Below are 18539 nucleotides of genomic sequence, written 5' to 3' on the forward strand. Positions count from 1 at the left end.
TCTGGAGAGCTACGAGGGGGTGGGGGACACAGAAGGATGGGGCGAGGGATGAGGGTCTCGTAAGCCACTGGAAGGACCTTGTCCTCAAAGCAACAGGAGGATACTCAGGGATTTTAGGATTTAGGGATACTAAATGAAAAGGGAAAAGAAGCACAAGCAGGTCTTAATTAGATGTGCATTTTAGAAAGGCCTCCCTGACATAGGTGGACAGTAGAAGTGTGTGGGAGGCCTGGTGGTGATCCTTGAAGACAGTGGGTTGAAGCAGGGGTGGGGGGCAGGGGGAAGCAAGGTGCAGGTGGGTAGAAAAGATCAAATTCAACACAGACACAACCTGCGTGGGTAGTGGGTTATTCAGGAGAGTCCTTTTTGTATCTGTAACAATCAAGCCGTGACAGTCGGACTAGTTACACCCTACTGGGTGCCTGCTGTGCCATTCTACAGATGAGAACATTGAGACTCAGAGTAGGGCAGTAACTACCAATAAATGACTTAACTGAGATTTGAACCCAAGTCTGACTCTTTCACTTCAACTCTACAAATTTAACGATCCATCCGGTTAGATTGTTTTTTCTTCGGTCAACCGAAACCATAGCTTTTCTTCCCCTCCATTTAATTCAGGTATATGTGGAACCCCCACATTCTCATAATTCTCTTGCTTTTTTTTTTTTATTCAACAAAGATAGAGACAGCCAGAGAGAGAGGGAACACAAGCAGGGGGAGTGGGAGAGGAAGAAGCAGGCTCCCAGCAGAGGGGCCTGATGTGGGGCTTGATCCTGTAACGCCGGGATCACGCCCTGAGCCAAAGGCAGACGCCTAACCGCTGTGCCACCCAGGCGCCCCAATTCTCTTGTTTTTGACCATCTATCAGCTATCAAATTTGGACCATGCTGTGTTTACCTGAAGACCCTTTTAAATGTAGCAGGGGCCAGAGAAGCCAGTTTTGTGGAATCTGGTTTGTCTGGCAGCATTAAATATCACCTTACCCTCATAAAAATGCAGCTTTTTGTTTGTTTTCATGAGCACAGGGGGCCTATATAGCCACTCCCCTCACAGCAGGGGGTTATTTGAAAGGCTGGGAGGGGAGCCATCCTCTCCTGTCAGGCCTTGTCCTGGCACGGCAGAGAGGAAACAGGCTCTGGAAACCGGCCTGTCTCTCTGACAACTCATCTGCACCTTCTTTGGGCAGAGAGAAACCATCTACTGCTTGCCAAGAAAGTAAGGCACTCAAGTCTTTCTCAAACAATCTATTGAGTGCCTGCTGTGTGCCATGCATACATCACGATCCCTGCTCTCGTGGCACTCGTGTTTTAGTGGTGGGGACAGACAATAAAGAAATTAAAAATGTAAATCATTAGAGACTGTGGTAAGTACCAGAGGAAATAAACAGGATCGTGCATAAGAGGATCGTGAGAAACGTGTAGCTCAACTTCCGCGTCTAGTAAAAATGAGAGCCATGGCAAAACCTGCCGTTCAAGGCTGCTTCAGGATTAATTTAGGTGATGTATGTATTGTGTTTAGAACAGTGCCTGGCATATCAGCCGAACGTTTTGCAGTGTTATTAGTGGTTAATATCTTTGTTATATAATAAGTGGGGGAGACCCCTTCCAATGAAGGCAGTCAGGGAGGGCCTTCTGGAGGAGATGAGTTCCAAGCAGAGACCTGAGAGATGAGAAGGAGCGGGGCATGTGAATAACTGGGGAAGTAAAGACTAGAGGCAAAGAAGGAGCACCTGATCTCTCCCAGGGGTCTATGGGGCTGAGAACAGCAAGTGACTCAAGCTGAGGGCCACAAGGTGGGCAAGGCTCGACCAGATAAAGAATTTGGGTTTGCTCTTCAAGTAGGGCAGGGGAGTGGCGTGCTCTGCGCATTAAAATTCTCACCGTTGCAGCCATGCGGGGCATGAAGTGTAGGGTGAAAGCGGCCAGACCCAGGAGCAGCACCAGTAGGTAGGGGCGCCGGGGGCATGGTGGGGGCTGAGGGCGAAGACCCTGGAGATAGCAGTGTATTTGTTTACAGAGCTGCCAGAACAAATTTCTACAACCTGGTTGGCTTAGAACAACTCAAAAGGATCCTCTCACGGTTCCGGCGGCTCGAAGTCCGAGATCAGGGTTTTGGCTCGCCGCAAGCTCTACGGCAGAATCGTACCTTGCACCTTACAGCTTCCTCAGCATCCGCGGGCCGGTCCGTGCCTCGCTGCGACCTCTGCCTCCTTCCTCACGGATGCTCTCCCTGGGTGTCGCTGTGCCTCTGAGTCTCTTCTTACAAGGACACTAGGACCGCTCTAATCCAGTGCGACCACTTCTTGACTTAGCTCTTTATCATGTTGGCAAAAATGCTTTTTCCAAATGAGGTCACGTCCACAGGTAGGACTTCAACATTGCTTCGTGGGTGCGTGGCGAGGGGCCGTGGGATGAGCACAGTTCAACCCACAGCAGGTCTCTGAGTCTGGCCACACCTTTGCAGGGCTGCGCTGGCTGGAGAAGAACCCCTGTGGCCCACCTCCTGGGACGAGAGCAGCCTCCAGCCCCGCGTGCGCATTCTCCCTGTAATGTGGGGTATGCCTGCTCTCGAACTGTTCCTGGCAGCTCATTCCAAATAAGCAGGCAAGTGGTGCCGGGGCAGGCAGCCTGTCAAATAAAGAATGATCCTTCTTACTCATCTGTCCCCACAAAACCACTCCCAATTGTAGGGTCCAGCTTCAGTGCACCACTATTTCATGATTCCTTGTCAGTGACTCCCCAGCGACTTTGACCAGTCTATGGATATAGTGGAAATTCTTAGATTCGTAGGAGTGAGGAGACCTGAAGTTCATCCCAGGTGCCTCTTTTAGGGTGTGACCTTGAGCAAATCGTATAATGTCTTGCCTTTCAGCTCCTTCCTCTGTAAAATGAGGATCCTGGTGTGGTCCAGGGGTTCTCAACCTCGAGGATGCATCAGAAATCACTTGGAGGACTTGTGAAAACACAGATTGCTGGGCGCTGCCTCAGAGCATCTAGGATGCTGAGAATTTGCATTCTCAATTTGCATTTCTAGAAAGTTCCTAGACTTTGTTGTCACTGCGGGTCTGGGAACCACACCTTGAAAATTATTAGCCTAAACAATCTCTGAGATTTCGGTAAGTGTTGCTATTCAGTTGAGAAGAGGTAGGTTTGGGCCACGTGTACAAGGATGGATCCGATAGGGCTGGAGGTTTTGTAGCAGGTGGAGAGAGAGAGGTATCAAGAATGAGCTTTAAATTTTGTCTTGAGAAACTGGGTGGAAGGTATGCAAATTGAGATGGCAAACCTTCCCCTTTGAGAATGGCTTTACTATATTCATACTACAGATGAAAAACAGGGACTCAGAAAAACTAAGCCACCTATCCTAAAATTATCCACCTAAGGAGAGGAAGAAGCAGGTTCAAGCCAGGGACTCCAAAGGCGGTAATTTAAACACTGCTCAGTACTGCCGCCTGCCCGTGGAACTCTCATCCTAAGGCAGCCGGTAGATGGAAATCATGAAAAATGGGTTGGGGGGAGAGAGGAGGACTTCTTGGCAGTGAAGGCTGGTGGGTGGGCTTGTCACTGAGAGACAAGAGCAGCTTGAAAGAGTAACATTTTTCTAGGGAATCACATTAAATAATCAGAGTGGCTTATACCTATGTCAGGCTGAACTGAGATTGACAGCTAATAAAAGCCCAGTAATTACAGGAAAACATCAGATTGAAAAGTGCAGAGATTCTTGAAACACCTGAAGCCATTTAATATATCTTATGTTTGCTCCAGACCAACAAGCAGCTCCCAGAGCAAGACTGGTCTCATTACTGAGCTAATGGACATTATGCTCTGAGGTACCTTTCCCTCTGCCAAATAAATCAGAATTTTAAAAAGTGAAGCCTGAGATTGCCATGCTGCAAATGTTTGCAAGGACATCACTGAGCGTTTTAGGTGTCAAGTTTAATTTGACTTGGCCTGGTCTATTCTCTTAAGAAAGGCTCGGGAGGCATCAGCTGGGTCACAGGGAGAATTCCTTCTACTCCTGCTCTCTGGGCTGTGACAGAAATCAGACCTTGATTCCCTGAGCGTGCCTTCTCAAGCAAGGATTGCTTCTGTCGCCTGAGCCCAAAGGAGTAAGTTGTGATTCAAGTTGTCATGCTCCCCTGTTCTCTGATTGGGAGAGGGGGGTGTAGGTGGAGGGAGAGACTCATTCACACCTTCTAAAATATTCTAAAACATTCCTGAGCCCCTACTAAGTTGTGGACACTGTCCTGGGTAACGAGATGATGACAAATGCTTACACATTAACAAAGAGCAAAAGTGAGGACAAAAATAAAATGGTAAGCTCCGTGTGTGTGCCTGTCTGCGCCGTGCACGCTCCCCCCAGAGAGCCTCCCACGGGCCCCTGTACGGCATACTTTTGGGGTCTAACCAGGCTGCAGCCCTGAGCACCAGTGGCCTCCATGCACTGTAGATTTTCCTGGGCATTTTTTACTTCACAACAGCTCTAACGACCTTGGCATCAAGCTCTTACTGGGGATTAATAACTGGCTGGGCTTAATGGCCCTCGCTGTGTCCTGGGCCATTTTCCTAGCCAGCCATTAATTCCAAGCAGTGCCTTCAGCTCTGGCCATTATGGCTCCCTGGACGGAGACGCTGTCCTGAGGCAAAGGGCCACAGCCTTCTTCTCTGCAGACAGAGGCTTTCACATTATACACCCCCTCCCTTTTTCTGTCCATGGCATCTAGTACAGAAGGCTGGGGTCTTCAGGCAAATACCTGGTTAGGGCCACCACATCATGTCTTCTCTCTACGTCTCAGGAGGTTGGTTTTCTCAGAGAATGGACAGGGCAGACGGCTAGGTCTCATTCACTCATTTATCAATCCACCCATCTAGTCAGTGTTCACTGAGTGCCTCTTATGGGTCAGGAAGCAAGAGAGATGACCAAGATTGGAGTGATCTCATATGGAAGCCCATGTTTCTTAGCAAAGGACGGACTACCTCTCTAAATGGGGCTCTAAGGAAACTGTCCCCCAGAATCAGGAGACTGAGCACTGTGAAGAAGAAGTCAGAGAGGAGGCCTGGCTAGCCAGCGAGTTCCCCGGGAGCCGCTTCCGCTCTTGGGTCCTCTGTGGAGCTTTACCTCCCGGGCCTGCTAGCAGAGCTGCAAGTTCACCTTCCGTCCTCTGCTCAGTGATTCATCAACCCAGCAACTGAGTGCTTAAGGGAAGCATATGTGAACACTGCATCAGGAATCCTAACTCACCAGCATGCATATTTCCACCCATATCATTAAGACACTAAGGATTATAATCACACTGAGACGTGGAGAAGCATGGCTCTCTCCGAGGACCGTAATGCATCCTGAGAAACAGGGTCATGGAGTTTGAGTAATTTCTAGTCATCCTGCCTCCCAAGACATCGTCAGTCCTTCCAAAGGCAGAAAACAGACTTCATTTCCTCCTTTGGAAGTGATTCAGCCTTTGGTACATGCTCTTCTCAGCTGCAGGAAATGTAACATTCTGTTTAGAACAGCTATTGTCATTTTATTGGCACCACTTACCAAAAGACACTTAAGGCATAATTCAGACTTCAATCTTTTTCACATTGTTTGGTGCATCTGCACAATGCAGAGTGGGTGTTGTTGCCGGAGGTAATCAATACCTCGGGGCTCAGGCAGATGAGCGGGAATCAGGAGGGAGGGGTTTCTGGACTGGGCGGACCCAGCGTATGCGTGTGGTGCCCAGCGATCACAGAGGGTCAGTATGGTACAGGCGGGAGCCTTGGCCTTGCCTGAAAGGGTCTTCCATGGGCCTCACGTGCACAGAGGCGGAAGACGGAAGGCACTGCAATTTCCATAGGCAACACAGGGTTCACTTGTCAACCAGCCTGTGCTCTGAGAATTGCAGCGGAATAATTCATTATGGGGGGGAGAGATGCGGGGACTTTTCTTCAGAATGTTTTTCCCAGTAAAAATAGGCACAATGTCTTGTAATTATCAGTCACACTAGAAAATTCAGATGATAATTCGAGGTGAGTCTGATGAGAAAAAGCAGGTTCCAATGGCCTTAGGGTCCAATGGAATGAAATCCTACAAAGTGACCTTATTAAACAAATGTACTGCGTTACACGGTACCTCACGGGTGTATTGAGTGCTCAGTAAGTGTCTTTTAAATGAATGAACGAATGAATGTCATGTGGCCACAAGTATCTAGTTGATCTTCTTGTTTTACGGGTGAGAACGTTAAGGACCTGACTTATAAAACTCAGACCCCGGGTCTCCTGACCCTAATCATCACTGACTAACATGATATTTGCTGATGCACCTGTCAATCTTGCAGGACTTTTTTTAGTGGGCTTCCCCACAAGTAGAGGTTTCCCAGGATGTAGGACTTTCCATGCTGACACCCAAATAACTCCTAAGAAACCAGGTGGGTCAGTCACCCTGAGTGTCTAAGTCTGCCCTGCAATTCCACCTGCTCCACCGTCCACCCTCCACCAGCCCTCGCCACCAAGCTCCTGCCTCCACTTCCCTCCTGGCTCAGGCTCTGCCCTTTTGGTTCAGCTGAGAGTCTCATGGCCAACGCCACCAAATCCAGAGAACACTTGCCAAGTCTTGTTTGACTTGTCCTCTCGTGTTTTGTGAGTCCATCGACCACTGCCTCTTTTTTAAAGCTATCTCATCTGTTGGTCTCCATCGCACCATCCTTTCCTGGTCCTCCCGCCTCTCCAGCTCCTCCAGACAGGCTCACACATTCTCTCACCTTTGGTGCCATGGCCCCTGGTGCCTAATTGTATTCTAGCACTTACTCTATGGTCCTGTAATTGCTTACCTGGGGGCACATTCACCTTAGATTGTGTGCCCCCTTGAGAGGAAGGACAGGGTCTTTTCATCTGTATCAACAAGTTCAGTGCCTAAGACATGATAAGAACTCCATGGTTGAACAGATCGTTTACCTTTCCCTCTTCATCCTTTCTGTGTGGGATGTGCAGGTAAAATCAGAAAAAGAAAAACTAAGTATTTCCTCCATACTTTGGCCCATGAAATTGCCCCTCACCCCCAGCAGTTGGTTCAGGAGATTCAGAAAGGCTTCCAACTCCAGGTTCCAGGAGTTTCCTGAGGGGAATAGGGGTCACTTTCTATACCTCTGGAATGTGGCTATTCCTCAAAAGGAAGATTTGGTCTTTTTTTTTTTAAGATTTTATTTATTTATTTGTCAGCGAGAGAGCACAAGCGGGGGGAGCCACAGACAGAGGGAGAAGCAGGCTCCCCACTGAGCAAGGAGCCTGAAGTAAGGACTTGATCCCAGGACCCTGAGATCATGACCTGAGCTGAAGGCAGACACTTAACTGACTGAGCCACCCAGGAGTCCCAGGAAGATTTGGTCTTAAGTACATTTTACTCGCATTCACTTAAGGCTCTAAACGGATGGGTCAACTGTTAACGGGACGTATTGGATACAGGACCTTTGTTACTTTACGGCATCCAGCTGGCCCAATGCCCTAAAATCAATAACAACACTGCTGATTAAGAAACAGCATCACTGAGGGGCGCCTGGGTGGCTCAGTCATTAAGCGTCTGCCTTCAGCTCAGGTCGTGATCTCAGGGTCCTGGGATCAAGTCCCACTTTGGGCTCCTTGCTCAGTGGGGAGCCTGCTTCTCCCTCTCCCACTCCCCCTGCTTGTGTTCCCTCTCTCGCTGTGTCTATCCCTGTCAAATAAATAAAATTAAAAAAGAAAAAAGAAACAGCATCACTGAGCTTCTGGGGTTGAGAGAGGAAAAAAAGAAGGCAATGAGTTAAGAAAACATCTCATGGCACGTGTTCTGTTTATTCTACAGCACCGTGTGCTATGATGGTTAATCTCTGCAGTCTGATTTCCTGAGTTTGAATTCCAGCTCTGCCACTTCCTAACTGTATGGCCTCGAACAAGTTCCTTCCTTTTCTATCCCTCAACATTCTCATCAGTAAAATAGGGGTGACAATATAAGATCTTTCTTATGGGGTTATTTGAAGAATTAGTGCAATTATATAAAAAGCTCAGAAGAGTGCCTGACCCATGAAGGCATCTAATCACAATTAGCACAAGTGCCCTCTCTTTCCTTTGTACCCCCCGCCTTGCTGTGCTCTAAACAGCCCCCTTTACTAACACTTTCACACAGTCTCCTGCCTCATCCCATCACACTTACTGCAGATCTTGACTGACCAACTGTCCCTCACTAAAGTATAAACTTTGAGGGGTTTCTGTTTTTGCATCCCATTTGCGTTCTTACTGCCCACCGTAGTGCCTGTCACCTCAGAGTAATTGGGTGTCAAATGAATGATGAGAATTTGCAAGGGTAGAGTCAACACTTCCTAAGTTTATACGTCAATTATCAACCCGAAGTGATCAGTACTGACTTACTGAGTGCCTGCAATCACTCCACTCCGACAGGTAATCCCAGTAACAGTCATCATTACCCCATGATCGCCGCGCCAGCGCCTGTGTCAGGATCTGGGTTCAACCCCCTGCAATTGCTATTTTTCAAATACTGGCAATTTCAAATGGCCCGGTCTAATACTGTGTGCATTTTCATTCTACGAAGATAGAATGAGGCATTCATTATCCTCGTTTGTTGATGAGAAACCTGAGATTCTCACAGGTCAGTGGCTTGCCAAGGTCCCACAGCTAATAGGTAACGGAGACAAGGCTGGACCCGTGGTGTAAGGCCCCGGAGCTGGCGCCCTCGGTGACTGTGCAGTGAGGGAAGGTGGCTGTCCTCAGGTGCCCTTGTCTGCCTCTGAAGGCAGAGCTATTATGGTGCAGGAAAGTCCCAGAGTAACTAGAAGCCCTGAACTGGATCTGACTTCCCAAGAGCATGCAGGGAACCCCTGTGCCCCGTTCAGCGTTCACAGGGAGGAAGGGCAGAGGCTCTGGGGCACGTGTAACAATGCAGCTTTCCTTCAGACCATTCTTGATGGTCGTTTTCTTGTGCACTTGCTGGCCTTGGCCTAAAGCCCTAATTACATTATCTTCAAACAGCAACTAAGAGATATTTATCATTAAATGTGAACAGGAGAATGTTTAATGTGTGGGAACATAGGTGTTCAGAAAGCAAATCATTGGTTCAAGGTGTTGAAAGGAGCACTGTCCTTGGAGCCACTGTTCAAGATGTTGGTTCAAGGTGTTGGTTCAAGGTGTTGAAAGGAGCACTGTCCTTGGAGCCACTGTCCTTGGAGCTGGTGGGCTTCTACAGGGCAGGTGTTCACTGGCTGAGGTCGGTGGCTCTGAGCTTGGGGGTTTTTTTTTTTTTTTTTTTTTTTTTTAAGATGGACCAACTCAGTCTCACTCCCTCCCCACTTAAACTGGGAGAAACTATCCTTGTTGTCATTTCAAAATTATGGCATCTGATTACAACATGCATGTCTTCCCCCGTGTGATTCTTAGACGATGTTTATTTAGGATAAACATATTTGTACAGCATCCAAGAATATTGATACGTGCGTAACTTTGAATAAGGTGAGTTAAGAGCTTCCAAGCTCGTGTCACAGCAAACGGTAGTGTAGTCTTTACTTCATTTGGGGGTAACTTTGGATTCAATAAGACCTCAGTTTGAAAGCATGACTTCATTACTTGCTAGTTAAGCATCCTTGGGCAGATTTCTTACCATCTCCAAGCCTGAGAACTCCCACCTGTAAAATGGCAGTGACAGCAATCTCGCCGGTTGGGATGGGGATTTGATTATTTAGTATCAGTAAAGCCCAGGGCCCGGTGTTTGACAGGTCAGTGCAAGCCCCCTTGCGGTCTTGGCATATGCTGCCTGTCATCGATTTGGGAGAGAATATAAGGAAGGGTTGATGAGGTCACAGCAGAAGGGATAGATGCTGGCGGGGGAGGGGGGAGACTGGCAGCCTGCTGAGGCAGCGAAATGACCCGCTGGGGCCAAGTGAGGGTGACCTGCTGATGGCGCCCTTCTCCGTCTGCCTTCTAGCCCCTGAAAATGCACTGCAGGGACTGCGCCCTGGTGACCAGCTCTGGACACCTGCTGCACAGCCGGCAAGGCCCCCAAATAGACCAGACGGAGTGCGTCATCCGCATGAACGACGCCCCCACGCGCGGCTACGGGCGTGACGTGGGCAACCGCACCAGCCTGCGGGTCATCGCGCATTCCAGCATCCAGAGAATCCTCCGCAACCGCCACGACCTGCTCAACGTGAGCCAGGGCACCGTGTTCATCTTCTGGGGCCCCAGCAGCTACATGCGGAGGGACGGCAAGGGCCAGGTCTACAACAACCTGCAGCTCCTGAGCCAGGTGCTGCCGCGGCTGAAGGCCTTCATGACCACCCGCCACAAGATGCTGCAGTTCGATGAGCTCTTCAAGCAGGAGACTGGCAAAGACAGGTAGGGGGGCGCGGGCTGGGGAGGGGGAGGGCCGCAGGGAGGGCGACGACACGTCCGCGCTGGCCCATTCACCTAGAGCAAAACTTTGGCCGAGGCTTTCTCCTGGGGCCCCACTGCGCATGCCCTTGATCGAGCCAGTCTGGAGGGGGTCCTGGCCACCCTACCGCTCAAACTGAGTTTATAAGGCAAAGCGAATGAAGCACTGAGACACTGTATGGCTAATGCGAGGCCAAGTCCCTGTTTTGGAGGAGCAGACTACACAGCTGCGGGCTTACCCGGGTAAAGTGTAAGATAATCTTTACTTAGATCATCTGTGGAACTGACCACAAGGAGGCTCTGGGGTTTCTTTTTCCCTTTCGAAGCAAACATGTCGGCAGTTCACGGTTATTTACTGAGTAACGATCCCTTCGCTGCCGCAGGCTCTGGGGATAGAGTGCAAAACAAGACAGAGGTAGGCCCTCCCTTCCTGGAATATAAAGTTTGACCAGGTGGGCACGTATTCACCAAGTGCTAAGCGTCACGCAAGGGAAAGAAATTGGTGCTGTGACATGCAGGACAGAGAGACCCACCATAGTCCAGGGCAAGGTTTTCCAAACTATCCGTGACAGCTCAGTAACGGGACACGAAATCAATGTAGTGAGTCACTGTAAGATTTTTCTTAATGTAGTGGAATAGAATGGAATGAAATGGAATGGAATAGAACAATATCAGCATTCATTCCATATAAAAATACACATGCAAGGTTTTTTGAGGTAATGAAAATGTTCTGGAATTAGATAGTGGTGATGGTTGCACAACCCTGTGAATATACAAAAGAAGAAACCACTGAATTACACATTTCATTTTTTTTAAAGATTTTATGTATTTATTTATTTGAGAGAGAGAACGGGTGTGTGCTTGGGGGGTCCGGAGGGACACGGCGGGGTGGGGGGGGGAGAGGGAGAGAATCTCAAGCAGATTCCCTACTTATTAGCATGGAGCCTGACACAGGGCTTATTCTCAGGACCCTGAGATCATGACCTGAGCTGAAACCAAGAGTCAGTTGCTCAACCGACTGAGCCACCCAGGTGCTCCTATTTATTTTTTTATCTCTACACCCCACATGGGGCTCGAACTCACAACCCCGAGATCAAGAGTTGCGTGCTCTTCCAACTTAGCTGGCCAGGTGCCCCTGAATTACACACTTTAAAAAATAAAATGAAATGAAAGCCATGCACACACGTATGTATATATGCTCAGTCATGATGTAAAATGTATTTCTTGTTATAGGTCAAAATATTTTGAAAAACACTGGTTTAGGAGATGAGGGAATGAGGAAAAGGCTTTCTCAAAAGGATGTAGTGAAGCTGAAACCTGGGCCAATAAGTATTTATCCAGGTAAAGAAGAAGCTGGGAAGGGGAGGGAAACCTCTGTATGGGTACAAAGGTTCGGAGGTGAGAGAACATTCCAGGGGTTGGAAAAAAGTCCCCTCTGGCTGCAGTCAGGGGAGTGGCCCTTGATGAGGCCAAGACGAAAGGCCAATCTAGGTGAAAAAGAAAGGACAGCTGGCCCAATCTAGGTGAAAAAGAAAGGACGGCTAGGTATCAAAAGGTGAGGTGCAGTGTAGTCTAAATATACAGCTCGAGGCTGGAATTCTGACTCTATCCTTTGCTAGCTGTGTGGCCTCGGACAAGTTATCTAACCTTGCAGTGACCTCACATGAGTAAAAGGCATAGTGACTAGGCTCATAGGACTGTCTTATGATTAAATTTGTTTCCTTAATTCTAAAATATGTAATTTTATCTTTAATATACATTTAATGATGTAATTTACTCCCTCCCCTTACAAACACTGCTGCAGGGTTGATTTCTTAAAACTAAAGAGACATGGTCAGCGAAACGAGAACATCAAGTACTAAATCCATGGTTAGGCTAAGTTGGGCAGCTCATTATCAGAGAACAGGGTCTTAGAAAAAGAAAAAAGCTTTGCCCCAACTTCTTTGTGTGGAAGACCTTCCTTTTTAAGTTCTGGAAACCTTGTGATCATTTGAGAGCAGGTCCAGGACAGGGTGAGTGTGGCATCTGGTGGACAAAAGCGGGGGAGAGCTGGCTGCTGGCCCTGTGGCCTCCTTCCCTAGAGGCCCAGGAGACCCCGTGGTTAGCCCAACCAGTAGATCACACAGGGGGTCCTGGTCATCATGAAATCCAATTACTGACTGCCCTGTAGAAACCACAAACCAAAGAGACTGTCACTCATTTGAATGAGTTATTTAACCAGCAGAGCATTTTATAAGGGAAGAAGAATGAGAGGAGTTATTTACAGTTTCATTTTTGCTGTTTGGAAAATTTGAAATAAGTAGCAACACTCTTCAATAGAAAACACTTTCCCTCTTTTTAGTTTAATGGTTGTTTGCTAAATTTAAGAATTCCTGAAACACTGCTGCTGTCTAAGATATTTAAGATAACTACACATTTCTCTGGATCTTTTTATGGGATTATCTTAAGTTGATAACTTGGAGACCTGTCATTCCACCCTTTGGTCACTTAGAGCTTTAGGAAACACACTCACATGGAGACATATCCTGTTCTCTAAGCTTATTAAATTCTGACCAGTGAAAACTGTTCAGTGGGTCTGTCTCCCTGGTGGACCCAGCTGGTAGAGGAAACCAAGTCTTTGTGGAGTGGCTACTGGGCCTCTCACGTGCAGACATTCATCTACAAGGATCCATAGAGTCCCTTTTCAGGGGAATCGGACTTAGAGATTTGTCGGGTGCCAAACTACATTGTCACTTCTGGAATCTTTGTGCCTCTTACCTTTAGGAAACTGTCTTAAAAAGGCTAATATTGTATTGACTCAATATTCTCATGTGTCCATATTCTTAACTTGGCTACTCCAAGATGAAAGAACCAAGTCAGAAATAGCCCTTTAGAACAAACGTGTTTCTGAAAATTAAAACAAAACATTTGGGGCTCCAAGAGTATTTCTTCCCTGTATACTTTTCTTGAAACCCAGCCGAACAGGAAGATGTATTACAGGTACACAAAGTGTGGAATGTCTTAATTTTGTACGTCTCATGATCAGGACACTCATTTCAGGCTATGATTTTGGGGGAAAAAAAACAGGATAATTCCAATAGATTTTGATTTATAGACATTTCACTCTACTTAAAATTGGTGGGGGAGAAATGGCTCAGGAAGAATCTGCAATTAAGAAGCATGACAAATGACAGAGATGGCCAAGTGGTATTCTTTGATATTAGAAAGTAACTGTACTTGAAAATAACTTTATAATTGAATAAGGGTATATTAGGAAAATATGATTCAGAACCAATATTATAGTAATTAGATAAAGGAAGCATAAATGAAATAACTGCAGGAAGAATATTTCCATAGAGATTATAAATGAGATTCTGGTGGAGCAGAAAGGCCTTTAATTGTAATTTAGTGTGCACTATAGAATTATCAGCTCAGTATGTTACTTCATCATATAAAAGAATATCTGATAATTTTCCCTAATAAGCACATGACAGCTCTTCATATTCCTTCATTATAGCTGATTAAGTGTAAAAACAGTAGATATTCCTTTGTTGGAAGAAGAGTTCAAATCTTTTTAGAAAGATGGCACAAAGCAGTTGCATTTTGATAGCACGTGATCCCAAAAGGCTATTACTTCTGGAGTCCAGGGAATTGTAAGTGGCACTTTAGAGAACTCTTCACTTGAGTTTCTTTTGTCCTTCGCTGTGCATTCTCCCCCATCTTCCCCATGAAACCTTCTATAGAGCCACACCCTCTTGTATTTCTGGCTGTGCCTTACGATCTCTACTGTATCTCGCAAAAGAAAGCCACGGTAACAGGGAGTTTCTGCCACTGGGAGAGCCCTCTTGGTGCTTCTGACAACTCTTAAAGCATAGGGACACAGTCTCTTCCGCCACCCAAGCTGCCAGTTATCACTGACCCAGTGTGAGTCTAGAACAGCTGGCCATTGCACTGTCACGGCCCCAGAGGTGAGGACAGAATCTAACTTGAGGCAAAAGACCTGCTCCCCTTCTCCTTCCCCTTTCCCTTCCCCAGTCAGCTGGCTCTGCTCTGCCCTACATTGTCCTTCAGTCCCAGAGTTTTTGTTTTTGTTTTTGGTTTTTTTTTTTAGAGAGAGGCATGGGGAGGGAGAGAGAGAATCCCAAGTAGGCTCACGGCCAACACAGAGCACATCACAGGGCTCGATCTCACAACCCTGAGATCACAACCTGAGCCAAAATCAAGAGTTAGTTGCTCAAGTGACTGAGCTACCCAGGCTTCCTAAGTCCCAGAGTTCTTATGAATACACAGCCTTGGTGAGAAAGAAGAGGATTGTTCATAGCTCTGTAGGCTGGAGGCTCCAGAATTTTGTACTTACTGCCCTGGTGATTGATGGTGGATCCCACACCCGAGCCAACAGCAGAGTATTGGAAGGATATCAGTTTCTTCAGGATGCTAAAAAAAACACTTAAAGTAATGGCTGAATTATTTGCTTCATTTGCTCGAGTCTGGCCACCAAGAAAGGAAGAAGGGGTCTTGATGTATCAACACACCATATTAGATTCTCTTTATGGCGTTCTCTCCTTTAGCCCTCAGCGCAGCCCAGGAAGAAAGAGCTTCCCAGCCCTGCGTTATAGATGGGAAATCCAGGCTCAGAGATAAGCGATAACCCACGTCGGGTCATTCAGCTGGGCCAGTGATAGGACAGCCAACATCCAAAACCATGGTGTTCCCATCTTTAGGAGCTTTTAAAATGTACTTCCTGGGCTAGTCCAGGGTCAGGAGACAATGGAATGGAAAGCTAAAATGAGTAAAGGGATTAAGGACTACAAAGTGGAAACCATGAACTCAGGCATGACTACATCACCCATTCCTGCCAGGTAGTTGACAAAATAAAGGACCCCTTATTGTGCTTCTTTGCTTTTCGGGGTTCATATGTAAAATGGAAATAATGCAAACAGATTCACAAAAAGCCTTCTTCCTTCTCAAAGAAGGGTGCTACACAGCACAAGCAGAAAAGCTTTTCAGCATCTCTGGTATTCACATCACATATGGTGCTATGGCCGGGCAAAGTCAGACAGTCTGACCTTGGGGATAAGGTGTTTGAAACTGGCTAATGAGGCATGCCATAAGCACTGAGAAAAAAAAGCAAAAGCGGCAACCCCCTAAGAATTGAAATTAATATCCACAGCAGCAAAGCATGGTAGACCGAGTCATTCTCACAGGGTCAAATTAGACCTTGATGTTACGTCTCCACAGTTATCCTGAGGCTTGGCACATACATGGCTGGAACTCAGTACAGATGTTTGAATGGGCAAATGAATGAACTTAGGAACGCACAGATTCATTCCTTCAAGTTTGTCAATTTGGTCTCCTAATAGAAAGAAGTTTTAGAGGGCTCTGGGTATCCTGAAGTAAAACAAAGCAAATACTCAATTAAGCGTAAGCGTTCCTGTGGTCCTTCTCCTCTAGTAATTAGCCCCTTCCCAAATGACCGTACTCTTCCCAAAGAAAGACACATCCAATCAAGTTGTCAGTGTTAATTAGTCTAATTGAAGGCAAGCTTTTACTCTAAGATTGTTTGATCGATCAGTAGATATCAACCAATACATAGACACATCTGTGTATTTATACATATTTAATAAACTCTTCATTTTTTAGCCTGCCTGGGGAACAAGGATATTTCTAATTAGTCAAGTATTCTAGTTAATAAAGAAAGAGTTGACACATGGGGATTGTCATCTTTTAAGAAATTGGGCTGTGGTCATACGCATTTAAATCCTGAAACATTGGTCATCATCCTTGGTGATGTAAAAGTCGCCTGAGCATCCTTTCATGTCACAATCCACCATGGCAGAACATGACTGTCATTTCTCATCGTACCGTGGAACATGATGCTGTTGGTAAGAGATTGCTACTTGGTCAAGTTTCAGCTATTTACCAACTGGATAGAGAGAGCGTGTTAATTGTCGGCCTTGCTCCCAAAAGGATTTAAGATGGTAATGGTTATGATGATTACTTTACCAGCTTGCGGACTTCACTGTTGTTCCTTCCAGGAAGATCTCTAACACTTGGCTCAGCACTGGCTGGTTCACAATGACAATTGCCCTGGAGCTCTGTGACAGGATCAATGTTTATGGCATGGTGCCCCCAGACTTCTGCAGGTAGGATTTATTCTGCAAATGTAATTCATCAGCAGTGTCGTGCAGGGTTTATAAATATCTGATTCCAAATATCAACCATGAAACATGTCTAACTGCCTTCTCGAAGCAATTAATTAACACGTCCCAAGTTCTGGTTCTAGAAACAACAAACAGCATTTAATTATGTGATATAAAATATTGAAAGTTTTTGTTTGTACTGCTGGAGAATTAATCCATCTTGTGGGCTTCATTTATCCTCTGAATATTTATCAACCAAAAGTAATGCAATAATTGGCATAACATTAATGATGAGCAAGCATTAAGGAATATTAGTTTTATTCTCATTTGAAAGGAATGTGGTAATTTTTAATGAATTAAAGAGGGCAATTTCTTTGACAGTAAGGCCTGTTTTCTAAAATTAAAATATTGCTCTGAGCCTCTTTTCCTCACCACATCAGTAGCCGTGGTTTGTGCTTCTAAGGCCAAAAGCACAGACGTAATTATTTTGATGTACCACTTAAAGGGAACGTACACGTCTCTGCTGCTCCCTTAAGTTCCCTCCTGGCATGTGCCAGGCCAGCGTTGGGTGTGAACCCACGGACGCACTGGGAAAACCTCAGGGCCTGATTTGTGGAAGCCTGATTGAAAATTCACCCGTGATTGAAAGTAGCGATGCCAGTACGTTCAGAAAGTGTCCTACTTTTCAGGAATGCCTGATGACCTGCGTATGGCCTTCATCCTGATCTTCAAATGGCGAAACCTAGGGTGGGGGCATTTTGAACTTGCTCATTAAAATGTATGCTTGCTTATACCTTCGTGTGTTTGAAACCTGACAACTTCTTGAAGGCCACGGGCCTTTTACACAAAATCTGCAGTTCAGAGGTTGGATGCAAGGACGAGAGGTCTTAATCATGCTGATTTACCACTTTGCCACTTTTCTCCCACTCTTTTTAACCCAAAGACCCAACACAGCAGCAGTACCAGTTTGTAGGTGAGAGTCAGGGCCCAGAGGAGAAGGTTGGACAGACGAGGCCTTTGACAGTCACCTAGACTCACTGGTCCCCAGGAGGGACATGATGTGCAAGGAGGGCTGTGCATTCTGGAGTCAGACTGCACGGGTTCAGAGCCTGGCCGGGCCACGTCCTGACCGAGTGTGACCTCGAGCTAGTTGTTCAGTCTCTCTGTGGCTCGGCTTCCTCCTCATTAGAAGTGGATGTGATGATACTAATAAGACTCGGCCATGGGGTCATCGGTGGATTAAATAAGTTAATACACATAAACTGCTTGGAACAGCACCTCGTTACATGGCAAGAGTTAGCTTGCATCTCCACCCAGTCCCTCGTCACTTAACTCACTGGCCTTGTTTCCTTATTTAGCAATCCATGTGCAGAAAGGAGGTGGGGTAGTATTAAAAAAAAGCAAACTGTCTCCTCAACCCAACAGGCTAACAAAGGCAGTGGGAGCAGGTGCTTATGGGCACGCAAAGAGCCGTCAAATTTGATAGCTGTATGGCAGGTATAATTATGTAATATTGCCATTAGGACACCGGAGAGAAAGAGCATGAATAAATTGAAATGTTAACGACTTAGAGTGTTCAAGGAAATATTCCATTTATTATGGAAAACAAATGAAAGGCAAGTTAACCTGTCATTTCTCTTACTCTGAGTTAGTTCATCACGACTTCACATCCGTAGGAGGGAAACAGCTTTGGGAATGGCACTAACGAGGGAGTCCAGAGACTGCTGGCGTACCTTATGTTGCCACTGGCTCAGGCGCTCTGTTCCCCAGCCACCATCCCGAAGGTTCTGCGGTTGCTCTCACAGCATGCTTTCTCCAAGAATTCCTCAGGAGGGTCCCTGTTCTCTGCGTGCTGTCACAGCAAGTGGAGAAGTGTGCCGGGTGTCGTGCGGCAGACGCGTTTAGGCTGGAGAGAGCATCTGTGCAGGGAGCCTAAGAAGGGAAGAACCAGGAGTGGCACACACTGACTCCCAACTTCCTTTAATCTTTGTTTCTAGGACAGGTTAGCTGAACCACCCAGTTAGAAACC

General features: G+C 46.6%; 1 protein-coding gene across 1 annotated transcript in view; it reads left to right on the top strand.

The window, feature by feature from the left end:
- The window catches only part of ST6GALNAC5 (ST6 N-acetylgalactosaminide alpha-2,6-sialyltransferase 5), a 184982-nt gene that overhangs the window by 150850 nt on the left and 15593 nt on the right, over positions 1-18539 (top strand). Inside the window, exons 3-4 of the mRNA XM_034653716.1 lie at positions 9946-10355; positions 16406-16513. Coding sequence (XP_034509607.1) covers positions 9946-10355; positions 16406-16513 — 518 coding nt within the window. The remainder of the gene's footprint in view (positions 1-9945; positions 10356-16405; positions 16514-18539) is intronic.

This window comes from Ailuropoda melanoleuca, chromosome 2 (assembly GCF_002007445.2).
Source record: "Ailuropoda melanoleuca isolate Jingjing chromosome 2, ASM200744v2, whole genome shotgun sequence".
Classification (NCBI taxonomy): Eukaryota; Metazoa; Chordata; class Mammalia; order Carnivora; family Ursidae; genus Ailuropoda; species Ailuropoda melanoleuca.